General features: G+C 42.6%; 3 protein-coding genes across 6 annotated transcripts; 1 reads left to right on the plus strand and 2 right to left on the minus strand.

Annotated features, from left to right (window-relative positions):
- Positions 1-1,721: 1,721 nt before the first annotated feature.
- Positions 1,722-6,830, plus strand: znf839 (zinc finger protein 839). Of its 2 annotated transcripts, none has more exons than XM_024430349.2 (8): positions 1,722-2,837; positions 3,055-3,975; positions 4,253-4,456; positions 4,656-4,748; positions 4,998-5,144; positions 5,365-5,475; positions 5,623-5,716; positions 5,833-6,830. In XM_024430349.2, exons 1-8 carry the CDS (start codon positions 2,001-2,003, stop codon positions 6,516-6,518), a joined length of 3,093 nt encoding a protein of 1,030 aa, XP_024286117.1. In that variant the 5' UTR covers positions 1,722-2,000; the 3' UTR covers positions 6,519-6,830. The 2 variants fall into 2 exon arrangements, with proteins under 2 accessions (XP_024286117.1, XP_024286118.1); XM_024430350.2 differs by having other exon boundaries at positions 3,058-3,975.
- On the minus strand, positions 6,712-15,756 carry LOC112256823 (cyclin-dependent kinase 2 interacting protein). Of its 3 annotated transcripts, none has more exons than XM_024430353.2 (5): positions 15,610-15,756; positions 8,208-8,391; positions 7,893-8,025; positions 7,516-7,645; positions 6,712-7,291 (listed from the first exon to the last, which is right to left on the minus strand). In XM_024430353.2, the coding sequence occupies exons 1-5, from the start codon at positions 15,614-15,616 to the stop codon at positions 7,092-7,094; spliced, it is 654 nt and encodes a 217-aa protein (XP_024286121.1). In that variant the 5' UTR covers positions 15,617-15,756; the 3' UTR covers positions 6,712-7,091. The 3 variants fall into 3 exon arrangements, with proteins under 3 accessions (XP_024286121.1, XP_024286119.1, XP_024286120.1); XM_024430351.2 differs by having other exon boundaries at positions 6,712-7,294; XM_024430352.2 differs by having other exon boundaries at positions 6,712-7,294; positions 8,208-8,388; positions 15,610-15,747.
- A 105-nt stretch (positions 15,757-15,861) lies between these two features.
- Positions 15,862-20,637, minus strand: adprs (ADP-ribosylserine hydrolase). Its single transcript, XM_024430348.2, has 6 exons — positions 20,215-20,637; positions 19,837-19,933; positions 19,529-19,736; positions 19,089-19,282; positions 16,588-16,691; positions 15,862-16,401 (listed from the first exon to the last, which is right to left on the minus strand). The coding sequence occupies exons 1-6, from the start codon at positions 20,399-20,401 to the stop codon at positions 16,046-16,048; spliced, it is 1,146 nt and encodes a 381-aa protein (XP_024286116.1). The 5' UTR covers positions 20,402-20,637; the 3' UTR covers positions 15,862-16,045.
- Between the last annotated feature and the right edge of the window lie 311 nt (positions 20,638-20,948).

Here is a 20,948-nt window from a genome sequence, read left to right on the forward strand (position 1 = left end):
GCATGGCTGCCACCTACTGTGCCAGATGAGAAGTTTATTCTCATAAACATTTTTTTACAGGTTATCAATATTGTTTATTTTTCTCTGTTGTGTGTCAAACTAAACAGTCACCTTGTTATTACGGCCAACATTTGTGTATTCATGGACACATACAGTAATCCTAGTGAGTGACCTGCAGCATCCAGCTATGTGTATTAAAATTTCAATATGATAGACAAAGCAAATATTTGTTGGATCCAGAGCTTGAGGCTGGTAACTCTAATGAACTTATCCTCTGCAGCAGAGGTAACTCTGGGTCTTCCTTTCCTTTGGCGGTCCTCATGGGAGCTAGTTTCATCATTGCGCTTGATGGTTTTTGCGACTGCACTTGAAGAAACTTTCAAAGTTCATGACATTTTCCAGATTGACTGAGCTTCACGTCTTAAAGTAATGATGGACTGTAATTTCTCTTTGCTTATTTGAGCTGTTCGTGCCATAATACTGGCTTGGTCTTTTACCACAAATTAACTTTTAACAAGGCACACCTGCTAACTGAAATGCATTCCAGGTGACTACCTCATGAAGCTGGTTGAGAGAATTCCAAGAGTGTGCAATACTGTCATCAAGGCAAAGGGTGGCAACTGAAGAATCTCAAATATAATATATATTTTGACAGGTTTAACACTTTTTTGGTTACTAAATGATTCCATAAGTGTTATGTCATAATTTTGATGTCTTCACTATTATTCTACAATGTAGAAAATAGTAAAAATAAAGAAAAACCATGGGATGAGTAGGTGTGTCCAAACTTTTGACTGGTACTGTACATCATTGGGTCATACAGGAGCAGGCGGTTACATCCCTGAATTTGTTGTAGAGATATTTAGAAACTAACAGATTAACTGTCAGTATATTTAGTTGAACCTTTGGCAATAGTAGGTGCTCCAGTGGGTGGAGGACGCTCCACCAGTCAGAAATGTACTATGGTCAGATTCCCTGTCTGTATTGAACAGTTTATCATCCGGAAAATCTAATAGGAGTGACCTACTATTGGAGGCATTAATGTTATTATGGAGAATCAAGAGACTGGGAGTAGTAGTGCGATTCTGCTGGGTCCCAGCCCACCTGGGAGTGAAATAGTAGACCAGGTAGCCAAAATGTCTTTAAAACTAGATATAATTGATATTTGTCCTCCACTGGGTAGAGATGTGTGGCAGAAGAGGTGGGACTCAAAGCCCAAGGGCCGGCATTTATATGCCCTCCAAAGAACAGTTGGTGGACCAAGATTCAAGGGTTAGATTAAGAAGGAAGAGGTGGTGTTTGCTCAGTTGCCTCTAGGACTTTGTACATTGAAATCTGCATTATATCTGGTTGGCAAGCATGCAAATGGTTTTTGTACAGAGTGTATAATTTATGAAACAGTGAAGCATTTGTTGATGTATTGTTGTAAGTACTGTATGTGGAAGAGAGAGAAATATTGACGTGTATGGTTATTGAGGTTGGATGGGGATCAGGGTGTTGAAAGGGATTTTGGGAATAGGTTGTTAGAAGTTAGTAGGGTCGTTTTTTATTTTCTTAGTACTACCGTATTATGTAAAAGGGTTTAATGTATCTTAATTACTGGTTTCTTTATTCAGTGTGTGAACTGTGATTGACTACACACTCCAGGACAGTAGGCGGTGGCATGCACCTCGAACATTTGTTTGCGGACCGCTATAATAATATAGAATACGAAGAACGGATACGGAAACGGCATATCAACGCTGGAGAAAAATATGATAGCTACAGCTAGCAGTCTCTTAGCTCACGACGCGAACTGTTTCCTTCTGTAGCGTTTAATGATTGCACCGTTTCACAATATTGCAACAACAAAAAATTGGGACCATTGCAGTAACCTTTGTAGAAATATATTTTTACCAACGTATTGGTCTGTAAAAATTTATCGAAATTCAAGTTACCTAACCTATCGATTGGTTCAGAATTTCACATGAACATCTAGCTAGCTAGCTACAACAATCAAAATGGCCGACAACGAGAGCAATATGTCAAGTACAACAACAGGGGCAGATCATGTTACAGTATCTCAAGTTCCATGTGTTTCTGGATTGCAAGTTAACCAGAAGCAAGTCGGCGAGAAATGCATTGAAGCAAATGCACCAGAGATCACCGAAGAGCAGGGCTTGACAGATTTCCTGCAAAGCTGCACAAAAGAGGAGACATTCGTTGCAAAGGACTCCCAGGAGGTTGTCAGCCAAACTGAAGACCATGAACAACAACCTGAACAGAACATAATAACTTCTATTGTTGAGACCCCAGGTATTGTAACGGGAGCAGAGTATTCTACAGTCAGTGCTGACTTTGTAAATGCTCTTGCACCTGGGACCACCATCATTTATGTGCAACCAGATGGTAGTTTTGTTGAGGGATCAGGTCTGACTGAAGAGGAGCAGCAACAGCTAGTGGAGCAGTTGGCCAAACAACAGCTTATCACAGTGACTGAGAATGAGGCTGCTCATCTGTTTGAACAAAATCAAGGCATCAAAACAGTCCCTACTGCTTCGTCACAGATACCGTATACTATTCCCAGTACAGCACTGGCTCCCAACGAACTGCAACAAGTGATAGAGCAAGTTACCAAATCTCAGCAATTCATGGCCCAGACACCCAAGGGATCGGAGCAGGTTGTGACCACACTGGATCCCACAACTGGCTTGTTCACGACTGTAGCAGCTTCAGAGATTGCAGTAGCAAGCCCACAGCCACTAGTCACTATGCAGAATGCATCACAGAAGCTGAAGAATGTTGCGAAACAAGTGGCACTTCAGTCCCACAATGGTACACGCCTGGTTCAGAAAAAGGTAACAATGTTTGGGATTTGTTCATGTATTCTATGTTATAATTTAGTTAGTAATCCAAGTTATTGCTTGTGACTTTCACTGATATGTATGCTTAATTGTCAAATTCTGTTTGAGAAAAAAGCTAATATTCGATCATTGCACTTTAATCAGCTGCATGAAATCTACTGTCTGGCAATTATGACCGCCACTGACATTAATATTGTTTATATTTTACCAGCAGGAAACCATCAGAATCCAAGTCCAGATACCATCTGGAAAGCAGGAGGGGAAAGGACCTACACAGACTACCATATCAATCCCTCAACAGAAGAACTTGGCTGTGGCCAGTCAAGGCCAGCAAGTCAAAGTGTCTACGAACGGCAGTGTGAGCAACAGCCCCCAGATCATCCACATCACACCCATAGTTGGACAGCAACAGTACTTCCTACAGCAGAACCCTGGAGACCCTCCTATTCAGCTGCTACTGCAGAGCTCAACACCTGTGGTTGGGAGCCTGGTTCCCGTTGTGCACAAACTGCCCATACCTGTTCAGACCCCTGTCCAGCAGCCTTCAGGTAAGGCCCCGGTCAATGGCACAACAGTCACAGCAATTAAACCTGCCACGTCTGTCTCTGTCCCCACAGTGGAAAAAGTCAAAAGGGTCAAAACCAGAATGAAAAAGGCACCGAAAATCAAAACACGTTCCGGGAGGGTGTCCAGACCGCCCAAGTACAAGGTGAAGGACTATAAGTTCATCAAGACAGAGGACTTGGCCGAGAGCCATCAGTCAGATTCTGACGACTACTCTGAAATCAGTGTGGAGGAAGATGAAGATGGTGAGGATGGTAAAAAGGGAGCAGCATCTATGATTTACAGTCACAAGCGGAAGGCCTTTCAATGTGAAACATGCGATAAAGCTTACATAGGCCATGGAGGTCTGTCCAGACACTACAGGCTGAACCCCTCCCACGGTGAACTGAAGTCACTTCCTGAAGGGACCTCTAAAACAGACAGCCCTGATAAAAGCGCAGACGCTGGGGCCGAACATAAGAAGCCGACTGAAGAAAGTAATGCAAGCAGTGTTAAAAATACATCAGGTCCTGAGAAAAGTGAGGCCACAGAGAAAACAGCTGCTGCAATGTCAACCACTCAACAAAAAGTAAGACCCTAGAAAGTTACCGTCTCAACCAATGTTGACAAAAAATGACCATTGGTATGTTTACAACCCATAGCTAATTTAGCCTAAAGCTAATATGGTTATGTCTGTCTGTTATAGTGTCCCTTTCTTGGACACAGACTTTGCCTAGTCCTGTTCTAAAAATACAAATCATGCACAATGGAAAATCTCTTGAAATAGCTTTAGTTCAGGACTAGGCTTAATCTGTGTCTGGGAAACTGATCCATAGTGTTTTACTGATTCTGTTGTACCTCCACAGGTGGATACATCAGCAACCCAAGGAGTAGCAGCTTCTACCAGGCAGGCTGTGGTCCAGGCTCGGGGACCAGGGAGGCCCAGAGGACGAGGCAGACCACCTACCAAAGCACACCCAGCGGTGAGACTGGGGCGACCTCCAAAGCTAGGAGGGGGAGCAGCCAGCGTGGAGCAGCAGACCCAGAGTAGGAAAGCATGGCTCAAAGAGGTACATCAAATTAAGCGTCAGGATTAGAAAACGTTACTACCATAAAAAATGTGCTCAAAAGCATTTTGTTCTAAGAATGCAACACATAGCGATGCTGTGAGTATCACATCTGAAAATCATACCTACCAATGGTGCTAATGACAAAGGATAGGAATGTGTATATACTAGTACTTTACTACGTCACTTGTCCCCTGTTTAGGTGACACACGAATGTGACAATGAAGAACTAATGGAGACTGTGCTCCCTCGTCTGGCTAAGGTCATGACTGTCTGGGAGTTCCTCCTGATGAAGGTACGGTCACCACCTGAAAAACAGTGCAATAAAAAAGAAGTTACCTAATACATGGTTTTTGCTGCACATTGTTTGAATGCATGGTGATATAGTGGGAAAATTGGATGATCACATTTTAGGCTTGATATGGAAGCTAATTACCTCTGGACAAATGGTGGATCTTTTTATCATATTTTTAGCAACAGTCAAATAAAGAATAAGACGTTCAGTTTTTAGTTTACTGAATAAGTGTATCCCATTTAACCTAAGGTGGAGAAGGGGCGGCAACCCAAAACCCAGTTTTCGGATGTGTACCGGGAGTTTGAGAAGCTCCACAGTCAGGTGAAGAAGATGGCCCAAGACTACATCAGTAACCCTCAGGGTGTCCACATGGCCTTGGAGGTCCACAATGTAGAGGTAAAAATTAATACAGAATATTTTCCTGCTAGCACTGACTTTGCTAATAACTATTTTGAGGGAATATGTACTTGCCTACGACTGTGATATGTGGTTGTCTCACCCAGCTATCTTAAGATGAATGCACTAATTGTCATCTGCTAAATCACTAAATTTTTATTCCATCTTGGAATCAAAATGTAGGGAGTAAAATTTTCATACTGTACATCCTGTCACTTAGGTTGCCAAATCTCTTGGCATCTTCGATGAGGTGAACAAGTTCAAAGTTCTGAACCCTCCAACTCAGCAGAATGTCACCAACATGGCAACCAAGAATGTCCACTATATGGAGGTAGGGAGAGCACTATTTAATTTAGACCGCACACTTCTCTACGCTTAGGGAATTATGGTATTATTATGGATTGTTTTCATAATAATTAATTATGAGACGCTCAGATTTGAGTAATTGTTAGATTGATGTAAGTCTTTCTCTACCTAGAATTCTAAAATGTTACCTCCAACAAAGAGGTTTAAAATGGAAAACCAGGCTGGTGTTCAGATCCATCAGAACGGCATTGAGACTTCCACAAAAGGTATGTTGTATTTTTTTACCTGATGCTACTAACAATTTGTGGATAGATATTTGCTATATGTCCAAAGAAGATCACTTTTCATTATCTTCTGCTTTCTTTTCCCTGTATCCTCTCAGAATCTAGTGAGGCCAAAGTCGAGAACACCGCAACAACAAGCATGAAGTACATTTCGCCACATACTGAGGTGGTCACCAAGAGTCCCGTGGGCCCTCAAGTCACTCAGACTGCTACCATCACACCACAGGTCGTCTCATCTAACCCTGAGACGAACATAACACCCATGGAACTGATCCAGGATCACTTATCCAACAGCATGACAGAGACCGTTGACTCAGTAGGAGAGGAGGTCATGGAGACAGATCAGGGTGTGTCTGGTACAGAACCTACTGAGGTCCTGAGCACCAGTGACATAGCAGATCAAATGAAGGAGCTAGAGAAGGCCTTGGCCACAGACCCAGTCGCAGTTGATCAGCAGCCCATGAGTACTCAGACGCAGCAGTCCAACCCTACCCCAGTCCAGCAGAGTGGCCTAACCCAGGCTGCCTCCACCTCCAGTGGACTAGGCCAGGTGGTGGTTCAGGAGGCCCAGGGCTGCCAGGAGGTCCAGGAGATCTACATCCAGACGGAGGGGCTGACCATGCACCTAGCAGAGGGCCAGGAGGGCGAATTGGCCTCGGAGCGCATTGTCATCGTCAACGGGCCTGATGGCACCACTATGCACATCCGCGCCCCTGAAGGAGTCCCTCTGGAAGCAGTCCACGCTCTGCTTGGTATTGAGGCTGAGGGGAAAACACAGCAGTGATGATTTTTGTTCCTCCACACCCAGCCACCTCAACACCAAGCACACATCTCTCTTTTCCATCTGGTGGATTTTAAGTGTATTCCTGGTATTCTTTGTAAATTTGTAAACGTTCTTTTTGTTGGTGTTTTCATCCTTTAACAAGTGCTTAGTTTGTGATATGTTTATATGTAGATAAATATCAAAGCAGTACAAAAAATGTTGCACTATTTTATTACTTTTTATATATTTGGGTGTAACATTTTCCAAAAATAGGTTTCTAATACCATTGAAAATGAATGCAAATGAGGGGAAATAAAATCAAAAGTTAAGAAATTGTGGTTATTCATTTCCATGTTTCATTTGTGACTCATTGTTGCAGTACAACCATTTCATATGCTGTACAGTTGAACTCATTTTCCTAATAAAGGATGCGAGAACCAAATCATTCTATTATTTCATGGAGTTGAAACCAGCAGCATTGCTGTGCATGAGTTCCTTTGTAATGGCCATACAGTAGTTGTCATTTATTTATGGACTTGTTAGTACAGTAGCCATAAGTCCATAAACAAAATAGAATGTTCCAACTGAAGGTGGTTAAATTGGCCTATGCCCTGTCTCTAAAAGAAGACCCTCTAACAGTAACTTTGCCCTGTCATCTGTGTACGGCTGATACAGCCAGCAGGACAGGTACACCATTGAAAGGTCTGGGTTAGTTGTGTGAGCTAGCTCCTGAAGAATAGCCCGTTTCAGAGTCAGTTCTTGCTTGTAGGCTTCATAGAGCTTGTTGGAGACGTCTGCTGCAATGAAAAGAGACATATTTCATAAAACAAATGGGCCATACTAAAAACACCTTGAGGGCTAGTTTCCCAGATACAAATTAAGCCTACCATAGAACTAAAAGGCAATTGAGAATCTCCATTCAAAGTGTTTTCTAGTCTAGAACTTGGTGTAGCCTGGGAAACCAGTTCAATGTGTATTTTCAAAGCGCAGGGCATCTAAAACTGATTAATAGTCTCACCGAACTGTGACGTAGGCCAGGTCTGAAACAAAGGAGTTTGTCTTCCTCCTGTTCCATACTGGAATGTCTCTAGATCGATGATCCCCTTCTCAAAGGAAACTAACTTCTCCATTTTTGATACAATATGAGTCTGATGAAAAAAAAAAAAAAGTCAGTAATGACACCGACAGCACAATTGTAGCCTGGTCCCAGATATTCTTGTGTTGTGACAATGACCATTGAGTTTGCAAGACAGTACAAAAAGATCTGGAAACAGGCTACAATTGTTGGTGTTTCCAGAGAGAAAAAGAGAAGGTGGAACAATCCTCAATCAAGATTTGGCAGATTCTTCCACAATCTTTGGTTCTGTTCAGTAATGGCACAAATGATCTACTCACCATTTTGTCCACGACACTTAGCAACTTGTCACACTCCTCTTCTAGTTCTCTACTGTTTTCAAATGCATTCTCTGAATTAGAGCTGGCAGAGGTGTCCTGACCCGCCATCATGACTTGCATCTCTTTCTGTGAACTGATTTTAATACAGGGATAAGGAGGGGTGCACTTTAAGAGCTCTCTCACATTGGCATGACTTTCCTACCAATTCTGTATAAATCCATGGATTATTAGACATGTATTATTATCCTACTACAAATCTTACAACAACAGCCTCATTGGTAGAAACCACACATTGCAGAACATGGATTGATTTACCTTTTATTGAATCCTAAATTGACTATCTTATTTGCCATGGTGGATCCTTCATCATTCAGTCGGTCCCATTTCAGAATCAGATTGTGCCAGTCTGCTGCGTTGTCCTTCACTTTCCTTGCACTGCCAGTCACTGCAGACTGGGACTTTCTGCCAGGAGTGGTCGTCTCTGATCCTTGTAGGCCTACTGGGGAAAAGACAGAAACACTTCTGTGTGTGGCCTAAGAGAGTGTGCCTGCCTGCTAGTGTCTTTGGTGTGGCCAAAGATATGGGAAGAGGTAATTTACTGACAACCAGGTAATAGGTAGATAAGTATATTAGATACATTTTTATTGCATAGATAGAAGATGAAATAAAACATAGCAAGTCATTCACCAGCTGACACAAGAAAGCTTCTTACTAACTACCATTATGATTCTAAGGATGCAGTTGTGATGCCGGTTGGACATACTGCCAAATACTCTAAAATGACGTTGGAGGCAGCTTAGAGTAGAGAAATTAATATTCAATTCTCTGGCAACAGCTCTGGTGGACATTCCTGCAGTCTGCATGCCAATAGCACGATCCCTCAAAACTTGAGATATCTGTGGTGTTGTGTGACAAAACTACACACAAAAAAATTGTCAGAGACTCCAGTCACCCAAGTCATAGACTGTTGTCTCTGCCACTGCACGGCAAGCGGTACCAGAGCGCCAAGTCCAGGCCCAAAAGGCTCCTTAACAGCTTCTACCCCCAAGCCATAAGACTGCTGAACAATTAATCAATTAATCATGGCCACCAGACTATTTACATTGACCTCCCCCCTCCATTTGTTTTGTACACTGCTGCTACTCGCTGTTTATTATCTATGCATATTCACTTTACCCCTACCTACATTAACAAATTACCTCGACTAACCTGTACATTGACTCAGTACCGGTACACCCTGTATATAGCCTCAACAGATCACTGACCATCTCGAATCCCACCGTACCTTCTCCGCTGTGCAATTTGGTTTCCGAGCCGGTCACGGTGCACCTCAGCCACACTCAAGGTACTAAACGATATCATAACCGCCATCGATAAAAGACAGTACAGTCGTCTTCATCGACCTGGCCAAGGCTTTCGACACTGTCAATCACCATATTTTTATCGGCATTTTTCTAATGACTGCCTTGCCTGGTTCACCAACTACTTTGCAGACAGAGTTCAGTGTGTCAAATCGGGGGGGCATGTTGTCCGGTCCTCTGGCAGTCTATATGGGGGAGCCACATGGTTCAATTCTCAGGCCGACTCTTTTCTCTGTATATTTCAATGATGTTGCTCTTGCTGCGGGCGATTCACTGATCCACCTCTACGCAGACAACACCATTCTGTATACTTCTGGCCCTTCCTTGGACACTGTGCTATCTAACCTCCAAACGAGCTTCAATGCCATACAACACTCCTTCCGTGGCCTCCAACTGCTCTTAAACGCTAGTAAAACCAAATGCATGCTTTTCAACCGTTCGCTGCCTGCACCCGCACGCCCGACTAGCATCACCACCCTGGATGGTTCCGACCTAGAATATGTGGACATCTATAAGTACCTAGGTGTCTGGCTAGACTGTAAACTCTCCTTCCAGACTCATATCAAACATCTCCAATCTAAAATCAAATCTAGAGTCGGCTTTCTATTCTGCAACAAAGCCTCCTTCACTCACGCCGCCAAACTTACCCTAGTAGAACTGACTATCCTACCGATCCTTGACTTTGGCGATGTCATCTACAAAATAGCTTCCAATACTCTACTCAGCAAACTGGATGCAGTTTATCACAGTGCCATCCGTTTTGTTACTAAAGCACCTTATACCACCCACCACTGTGACCTGTATGCTCTAGTCGGCTGGCCCTCGCTACATATTCGTCGCCAGACCCACTGGCTCCAGGTCATCTACAAGTCCATGCTAGGTAAAGCTCCGCCTTATCTCAGTTCACTAGTCACGATGGCAACACCCACCCGTAGCACGCGCTCCAGCAGGTGTATCTCACTGATCATCCCTAAAGCCAACACCTCATTTGGCTGCCTTTCATTCCAATTCTCTGCTGCCTGTGACTGGAACAAATTGCAAAAATCGCTGAAGTTCAAGACTTTTATCTCCCTCACCAACTTCAAACATTTGCTATCTGAGCAGCTAACCGATCGCTGCAGCTGTACATAGTCCATCGGTAAATAGCCCACCCAATTTACCTACCTCATCCCCATACTGTTTTTATTTATTTACTTTTCTGCTCTTTTGCACACCAGTATCTCTACCTGCACATGACCATCTGATCATTTATCACTCCAGTGTTAATCTGCAAAAATGTAATTATTCACCTACCTCCTCATGCCTTTTGCACACAATGTATATAGAGACTCTTTTTTTATTTTTTTATACTGTGTTATTGACTTGTTAATTGTTTACTCCATGTGTAACTCTGTGTTGTTGTCTGTTCACACTGCTATGCTTTATTTGGCCAGGTCGCAGTTGTAAATGAGAACTTGTTCTCAACTAGCCTACCTGGTTAAATAAAGGTGAAATAAAATAAATAAAATAAAATAAAAATTGTTATTTTACTGTGTTCCTTTGTATGATTTTTTACTTTAGTTTATTTCGTTCTTCTTGAACTGCACTGTTGGGCTTGTAAGTAAGCATTTCACGAAAAGGTCTACACTTTTGTATTCGGCGCATGTGACAAATAATGTTTGATTTTATTTTAGAGTGGCCTTTCATTGTCCCCAGCACAAGGTGCACCTGTGTAATGATCCTGCTGTTTAATCAGCTTCTTGATATGCCACACGTGTCGGGTGTAACGTCAATTTGTATAGTTTACTTCGCTACTTGAGTCATCTCTCTCCACTCGCTCTCTCCCAGCCACCCAATGAGAGCATTTGTTGTTCCTCGACCACGAGACACTTGCATTCAGTCTGCATGGTCAACTGTGGTCAACTATGTTGATGACAACGATTTGCTTCTTAATATAAATCCACTAGCGTTATATAATTAATATTAGTTTGTGTTTCTTACATCTGCAAACAGCTTGTTTGTCTTTTCTTCGCAAGTTGGGCCTAAATCTTGTTAGCCGCTAATGCTAATCACTAGTTAGCTGGCTAACTAGCTAATAAATGTACTGAATCAGAGGACACATAATTAACTTTACAGCCTGATAATACCAGAGATGGTGTAGACCTAAATCAGCATGATGTTTGTACAACAGCATCTTCTAAATCAAAGAGGAATACAAAGCATGAAGTAGCAAAGAGAAAATCTTCAATGTAGCCAACGATTATAGGGTCCCCAAGGAAACACAACTCTTTGGTTCTTACCCTGTCACAATAACTCCTGCCTGGCATTATAAGTCCTTGTCATGTCAAACAATACTGTATTCAAAGTGTCAACTATTATATTCAAACCATAGAATTAGAATAATTTTTATATTTCCATGATTCCAACAGTTTACACAAGTGTTTTAATCTCAATCACTAGCCAAATCGCAATTGTAACATTTGGTTAAAAATAAGGCCTCGATGATTTGCCCATATCGTGCAGCCCTATGTGGCAGTATGGAAATTCTCTCAAATGAGTGCAGGAAATGCAAAAATTGATAAATGCTTTAAAGTATTTTTAATTTAAGTTCAATTGAACAGTATAAAAGTATCAGAATGGAGAACGACCCATTGAAATCCCTTAGAATATAGGTGTTGCCACCCTAGGGTTACGTACTACTGAGCAAATTTAACAAGATGGCACCGACAGAGATGGTCATCTCGCTTCAAGTCCTTGCAAGTCCTTCAAGTACTTTGTAGTATTTCATTTTTTTATGTATTATTTCAAACATTGTTATCCCAGAAAAACTTATGTCTTATTACATACAACCAGGAAGAACTATTGGATATGAGACGGATGTCAACTTACCAACATTACGACCAGGAATACAACTTTCCCGAAGCGGATCCTCTGTTTGGACCACCACCCAGGACAATGGATCTAATCCCAGAGCCGACCCAAAACAACGGCTGGCGCAGAAGGGGCAGACGGAGCGGCCTGGTCAGGCTCCATAGACGTGCACATCGCCCACCGCTTCCAAGTATACTACTCGCCAATGTACAGTCTCTTGACAACAAGGCAGACAAAATTAGAGCAAGGGTGCCTTCCAGAGAGACATCAGAGATTGCAACATTCTCTGTTTCACAGAAACATGGCTCTCTCGGGATACATTGTCGGAATCGGTTCAGCCACTGGGCTTCCCCATGCATCGCGCCGACAGAGATAAACACCTCTCTGGGAAGAGGGGGTGTATGCTTCATGATTAACGACTCACGGTGTAATCATAACAACATACAGGAACTCAAGTCCTTCTGCTCACCCGACCTAGAATTCCTCACAATCAAATGCCGGTCATATTACCTTCCAAGAGAATTCTCGTCAGTTATCGTCGCAGCTGGGTACATACCACCTCAAGCAGACACTAAGACAGCCCTAAAGAAACTTCACTGACTCTATATAAAGTGGAAACCATATATCCTGAGGATGCATTTATTGTAGCTGGGGATTTGAACAAAGCAAATTTGAGAACAAGGCTACCTAAATTCTATCAGCATATTGATTGCACTACGGGTGGGTGTAAAACACTTGACCACTGCTACTCAAACTTCCGCGATGCATACAAAGCCCTCCCCCGCCCTCCCTTCGGCAAATCCGACCACGATGCCATCTTGCTCCTACCGTCTTATAGGCAGAAACTCAAACAGGATGTACCCTTGACTAGAACCATTCAATGCTGGTCTGACCAATCAGAATCCATGCCTCAAGATTGTTTTGATCACGCGGACTGGGATATGTTCCAGGCCAGCCTCAGAGAATAACATTGACCTATACACGGACCCGGTGAGTGAATTTATAAGGAAGTGCATTGGAGATGTTGTACCCACTGAGACAATTAAAACTGACCCTAACCAGAAACCGTGTATGGATGGCGTCATTCGCGCAAAACTGAAAGCGCGAACCACCGCATTTAACCATGGAAATTTATTTTTATTTTTTATTTTACCTTTATTTAACCAGGCAAGTCAGTTAAGAACACATTCTTATTTTCAATGACAGCCTGGGAACAGTGGGTTAACTGCCTGTTCAGGGGCAGAACGACAGATTTGTACCTTGTCAGCTTGGGGGTTTTGAACGCGCAACCTTCCGGTTACTAGTCCAACGCTCTAACCACTAGGCTACGCTGCCGCCCCGAAAGAGGTCTGGGAATACGGCTGAATTTAAACAGTGCAGTTATTCCCTCCGCAAGACAATCAAACAAGTGAAATGCCGGTACAGGGACAAAGTGGAGTCGCAATTCAACGGCTCAGACACGAGACGTATGTGGCAGGGTCTACAGGAAATCCCGGACTACAAAAAGAAAACCAGCCATGTCACAGACACTGACGTCACGCTTCCAGACAAACATAACACCTTCTTTGCCCGCTTTGAGGATAATACAGTGCCACCGTCGCGGCCCACAAACAGGAACTTCTCTATGGCCGACATGAGTAAAACATTTAAAAGTGTTCACCCTCGCTAGGCTGCTGGCCCAGACGTCATCGCTAGCCGTGTCTTCAGAGCATGTGCAGACCAGCTGGCTGGTGTATTTACGGACATATTCAATCACTCCCTATCCCAGTCTGCTGTCCCCACATGCTTCAAGATGGCCACCATTGTTCCTGTACCCAAGAAGGCAAAGATAACTGAACTAAATGACTACCGCCCCGTAGCACCCACTTCTGTCATCATGAAGTACATTGAGAGACTAGTCAAGGATCATATCACCTCCACCTTACTGGCCACCCTAGACACACTTCAGTTTGAATACCGCACTACCAGGTCCACAGACGATGCAATCTCCACTGCCCTATCCCATCTGGACAAGAGGAATACCTATATAAGAATGCTGTTCATTGATTACAGCTCAGCATTCAACACCATAGTACCTTCCAAGCTCATCATCAAGCTGGAGACCCTGGGTCTCAACCCCGCCCTGTGCAATTGGGTCCTGGACTTCCTGACGGGCCGCCCCCAGGTGGTGAAAGTAGGAAACAACATCTCCACCTCGCTGACCCTCAACACTGGGGCCCCACAAGGGTGCGTGCTCAGCCCCCTCCTGTACTCACAACTGCATGGCCATGCACGCCTCCATCTCAATCATAGAGTTTGCAGACGATACAACAGTAGTGGGCTTGATTACCAACAACGACGAGACAGCCTACAGGGAGGAGGTGAGGGTGTGTGGTGTCAGGAAAACAACTTCTCACTCAACGTAAACAAAACAAAGGAGATGACTGTGGACTTCAGGAAACAGCAGAGGGAGCACCCCCATATGCACATCGAAGTGACAGCAGTGGAGAAAGTGGAGGGTTTTAAGGTCCTTCAGCGTACACATCAATGACAAACTGAAATGGTCCACCAACACAGACAGTGTGGTGAAGAAGGTGCAACAGGAGGCTGATGAAATTTGGCTTGTCATCCAAAATCCTGACTAACTTTTATAGATCCACAATCGAAAGCATCCTGTCGGGCTGTATCACAGCCTGGTACGGCAACTGCTCTGCCCTCAACCGCAAGGCTCTCCAGAGGGTGGTGCAGTCTGCACAATGCATCACCGGGGGCAAACTACCTTCCCTCCAAGACACCAACAGCACCCTGATGTCACAGGAAGGCCACAAAGATCATCAAGGACAACAACCACCTGAGCCGCTGCCTGTTCACACCGCTACCATCCAGAAGGCGAGGTCAGTACAGGTGCATCAAAGCTGGGACCGAGAGAAGCTTTTCTTCAGTCTATCTCAAGGCCATCAGACTGCTTAACAGCAATCACTAACTTAGAGAGGCTGCTGCCTACATGGAGACCCAATCACTGGCCACTTGAACAAATGGATCATGAGTCCCTTTAAACAATGCCCCTTTAATAATGTTTACATATCTAACATTACTCATATGTATATACTGTATTTTATAGCATATATTGCACCTTGCCTATGCCGCTCGGCCATCGCTCATCCATATATTTATATGTACATATTCTCATTCACCCTTTAGATGTGTGTATTAGGTAGTTGTTGGGGAACTGTTAGATTACTTGTTAGATTTTACTGCACTGTCGGGAACCAGAAGCACAAGCATTTCGCTTCACTCGCATTAACATCTGCTAACCATGTGTATGTGACAAATACAATTTGATTTTACATGTATTATTCAAAAATACCGTGATATATTTTCTCCATATCACCCAGACCTAGTAGCTTGCTACCTCCGGTCCAGGGCATCGTTCGAAGCTCGCTCAGCAGTGGTCCAATCAATCAACATTGAATTTGTTAACACCATCCACCTCATTCGCTAACACAAGACTGGTGTTATTGCCTTACCTTCCATTGTTATTGTATATCCATGGTTTATACTATTCAAGTTAAGTTAGTTTATTGAAGTACTCTTGTGCTTTCTGAAATTTCTTCCAAAGTCAACTTCCGCATATTTCTTCTTCTGGGTCTGTGACAGACTGTCAGCGCCAGTGAAAATATCGCCACCTACCTCAGAGTATTGAATTACAAGGGATTTCAGTGTCTTGCACCTCCCAGTACATTCTCAGTAACACACACACAAATACATCATAAAGCTTCTGACATTAAAAACTGTTTATTAAATACTTTTCTCCATCAAAAAGATGACATACAGTAACTCATGTTGAATCCATAATGGGGGTTTTCATGACAGACTAATTTGTTCAACAGATGACAGGAGGACCACAGAATAAGATGATGTATGAAATAGCTATCAATGTATGTTTATCTCTGTCAAAGTCATTTATTGGTTGGGGGGGTCATGTGCTGCTGTGTGTGGCTGACTGTCGGTCCCAGAGTCTCCCTCAGCTGGTGCCTGGTGGTACAGAGTGTGTAGGCGCTCAGCATTTATATCAGCATCCTCTGCCCCTTCACAACACCGCTGCCAGATTTGGGGGATAGCATCGATTCCATAGTGTGCCCCTGCAATGGCCCCCGCCATGCAGGCAATGGTGTCTGTGTCTCCCCCCAAGGCCAGACTGTACGCCATTGTCCTCTCCAGGCCACCATAGCGCTCAGGCAGACCCTCCCGGGGTTCCAGGCAGTGCAGCACACAGAAGATGGCAGTAGGGACAGAATGCAGGGCTGCAATGCCATTACCTGAGTACAAACACAGAAAGAAGTACATATTTAGAGTGAACTAAAATTGCTAGTCTATCATACTAGCTAGTGATAAGTGATAAACTAATAAATTATATTCCAAGACCAGTAGGGAATAACAAAATCCTAGAGGGATAATGCCACCATTGAATGTAGATTGTATTTACCCCATAAGTCAATACTGACCTAACTCAGATATGACCTCTTCAATGCTGACACTGTTGTTCCTTTCCATCAGGTCCTTGACTCTGTGCAGTCGATCACAGAATGGAAACTCTGACTCGCTGAAGCTGGAGATACAAAACATAACAAGACGAAAGAAAAGTTGAGAACCAAAAACTCTCCTCCGTGCAACGGTTATTTCTTCAAGCACCCTAGAAAAGGCGTACCCTTATGTTTGAATTCATCATTGGGCGATTCCACGACAGGATAGCCCAGAGTCCACTCAGGAAATTTGACGTGTTTGTTTATTGTTTCAAACAATGTCTAAAAATAAGCCAAATCAAAAAATGGGGAATTAATAATATTTTTAATTGTTGAATAAATGAATGTAAAAAAAAAAAGTATAATATATATAAATAATTTAGACACTCCATTTTTATAGCACACAAAAAGCAGTATAATGACACCAAGATGTAGCATGTGCAGTTCACAGATCATAGGGTCTTACAGGAGGCACGTATAGGTCTACCAAGTGCCTAAAATTGCAACTTTCATCATGACATTCTCAAAAATAGTCTGTGATACAAATGTAAAAAGCATGTCAAACATATTTTCTCCCAAATAAGTTTCTATGTGAGATTTGCCAACATTCTGAGATACCAAAATTATTTTTTTTCCATGCCTGGCATGGAAAAAGACCATTTATTTGGATTTATTTTTTACCTTAATTTAACTAGGCAAATCAGTTCAGAACAAATTCTTATTTACAATGATGGCCTACCAAAAGGCCTCCTGCGGGGATGGGGGCTGGGATTAAAAATATAGGACAAAACACACATCACAACATCATTCTCTAATAACTCTATTACTCATGTTTACAAGTACAGTACCAGTCAAAAGTTTGGACACACATACTCATTCCAGGGTTTTTCTTTATTTTTTACTATTATCTACATTGTAGAATAATAGTGAAGAAATCAAAACTATGAAATAACAAATATGGAATCATGTGTAACCAAAAAAAGTGTTTTATATTTCAGATTCTTCAAAGTAACCTCCCTTTGCCTTGATGAAAGCTTTGCACACTCTTTGAATTCTCTCAACCAGCTTCATGAGGTAGTCAATTAACACATGTGCCTTCTTAAAAAGTTAAATTTGTGGAATTTCTTTCCTTCTTAATGCGTTTGAGCCAATCAGTTGTGCCGTGACAAGGTAGGGTTGGTATACATATGATAGCCCTATTTGGTAAAAGACAGAGTCCATATTATGGTTGAGAGAATGCCAAGAGTGTGCAAAGCTGTCATCAAGGCAAAGGGTGGCTATTTGAATATATTTTGATTTGTAAAAAAAAAAAAAAAAAAAAGGTTACTACATGATTCCATGTGTTATTTAATAGTTTTGATGTCTTCACTATTATTCTACAATGTAGAAAATAGTACAAATAAAGAATAACCCTTAAATGAGTAGGTGTTCTAAAACTTCTGACCGCTAGTGTATATTCCCACTACCAGTCACTTTTCAGCCCTGTTTACATTTATATCCTACTACCAGTCATGTTTTATGTATAAACCTACCTCAACCACACATTGCATAAGGCATAAATATCATACCCCCCCAAAAAATGCTAACCTCCCGTTATTGTAATGGTGAGAGGTTAACACGTCTTGGGGGTATGATATTTGTGCATCTACAACTTTATCACTCATCATTATTCACAATTAATTCAGAACTATCCGTAATCATGGTAGCATCCTCATTAACGTAGAAGTGTTTTGAAACATATTGTATTCTTATTTACAATAAGAGACTCATAAATGACACAATGCCTTATTTGACCTAAGATAAACAATTTAAAGGCAATGCTACTAAATACTAATTGAGTGTGTGTAAACTTCTGACCCACTGGGAATGTGACGAAATAAATAAAAGCTGAAATAAATCACTCTACTATTATTTTGACATTTCACATTCTTAAAATAATGTGGTGATCCTAATTAAAAATCAGCCGTTTCCAGCTACAATAGTCATTTACAACATTAACAATGTCCTGTATTTCTGATCAATTTGATGTTATTTTAAATGGACAAAAAAATGTGCTTCCTTCAAAAAACAAGGCCATTTCTAAGTGACCTCAAACTTTTGAACGTTAGTGTAAGTGTATTTGTCCCAATACTGTTGGACCCCTAAAAAAGGGGGGACTTCGTACAAAAAGAGCTGTAATTTCTAAAACGTTCTACCCGATAAGGATGAAAATACCCTGAAGCTGACAGTCTGCACTTTAACCTCAGTCATCATATAATTTCAAATCCAAAGTGCTGGAGTACAGAGCCAAAACAACAACAAAAAATTGTCACTGTCCCAATACTTTTAGAGCTCACTGTATATTATTATTACTACTACGATCACTGCATTGTTAGGAAAGAGCTCTCAAGGCAAGAATTTCACTGTCCTGTTTTCACTGGTTGTATCCTTTGCACTTGGTAAATTAACGTAAAATCTTTTTTACTATCTGTTTAAATACTTACACTCTTGAGTCACTGCGAGCAGCATCTTCTGCTTCCACCGCCTCCATCTCTGAGATGAGTTTGTTGATAAACGTAGGCCTATGTGGCAGTTCCAAACCCCCCTGTAAAGAAAGGTGGACCGCGAGGGCCTGGAGCACTGCTCCATTGTAACCCAGAGAACAGGAGTGGGTCAGCATCGCACCAAGCCTGGAGTACTGGGAGCAGAGAGGGAGAGAAATAGGAGATACAGAGAGAGCGAGAGCAGAGAAAGAGAGAGAGGATTTAAGTATGGCAGTGCCCAGCTAAATGAAGACAGTCAAATTGGAATGGTTGTTAGGGTGACAGTAGCCTTATATCCTCCTCAAACAGCAAATCTGTTGAGTTTCTAGCTGGTTTTCTAGGACGGCCAGTAATGGTAGCCATTGTAGCCACTCGCCTCCACCACACATTCTATCACTAACCCTCCTAATGTCAACTTGGTTACTGAAAGCCAGCGCAAAAGGTGCAGCCCTCATCGCACCACCATTCCCAAAGGAGCCGTGGCCACTGAACTGAGCCCGAGCCGGCTGAAAGACATCATTAAGGTGTGGAGATGCAAGCTTCCTCAACACCTGGATCACACCTGCCCCGTACCCCCGCCCTGGAGAATGGCTGTATTCCTTTGCAAACCTGCAGAGAAAAAGCACCCCAACATAATATTTACATTTTATAGATACTTAATACTGCTGAAACTGTAATACACAGACAGACCCCTAACTGTCTACTTTACCTGCGTGCCATGTCTTGCTCATCGAACCCTGCCCTGGTCAGCAGAGACTGGACAACACAGCGCGTCATGGCAGTGTCATCACTGTACTGCAGAATACCTGGACACACACAGATGATGATGATGACGATATGATAGTGTGGTGGTGGGTGTCTGATATTAGGCTTAGAGGCACATTCACAGAAGACTGCTATAAATGTGTAGCCATTTCCCATTAAATATAGGTTAATGTTGCATTGAGCAATCCACATATTTTATAGGGATTAGGATTAAGCGAGGAGGGGGGCTGAGGTAGATGCATGGTGATACATGTGAGTATTTGTACTGAAGACACATTAGTCTCTTGTTTTTCAATATTAATAGTGATCGATCTTGTCTCACCATCGCCGCGACTCTCATCCTCCAATCCGTTCAAATGCTGCAATACACGGTCCATGGGCACCTCCTCTGCACCTTCAAATTCTCCACCAACGCAGTCTCCCAGCACCGCAGCAACCAGTGCACCGCGGAACCGAGACAAAGAGGCTGGTCCTCCCGCTCCCCCTGACCGCACCGCCGTCATGGCCATGTTGTAACTTGTGAATGACTTTTGCTTGCTAAATTATCTATACCCCCCTCTCTGTACAAGCGATTGATCTCCAGTTCGCTGACGATAGCTAGAACAAATCAACAACAATGTCGAGTCTCCTTTCCTGCTTCCTGTTGACGTTTAGTTGACTATTTGACCTATGAGAAACGTTGAGCGTTGCAGCCGGGAATAAACGATTTAGCTAGAACAATAACTAACCCAAGATCGTTCATCTGTGTCGTTTTCAATGGTATAAAATGAAGCATAGTGGGCAGAACAAGCAAGGAGGTGGGCACGAACTATCTAGATCCTATTGGTGAGTTCTAGCATTATTTGCATATTTTCGTTAGGGAACGCCTTCTCTGTGAAGTGCGCGTGTGTAATAACTAAATTCACCCTTGTACTCTTTGTGAACAACGTCACGTCTACAAAGCTTAATGCACTCTTTTCGTAACACATTTTAGTTGTGTGAACAGAAAATTGTATTGAGATCGGGGTTTTCTTCGATTAGAAAATGTCGGCCCAGATCCATATCACTATATTACTG

The sequence above is a fragment of the Oncorhynchus tshawytscha genome, linkage group LG08, assembly GCF_018296145.1.
Source record: "Oncorhynchus tshawytscha isolate Ot180627B linkage group LG08, Otsh_v2.0, whole genome shotgun sequence".
Lineage (NCBI taxonomy): Eukaryota > Metazoa > Chordata > Actinopteri > Salmoniformes > Salmonidae > Oncorhynchus > Oncorhynchus tshawytscha.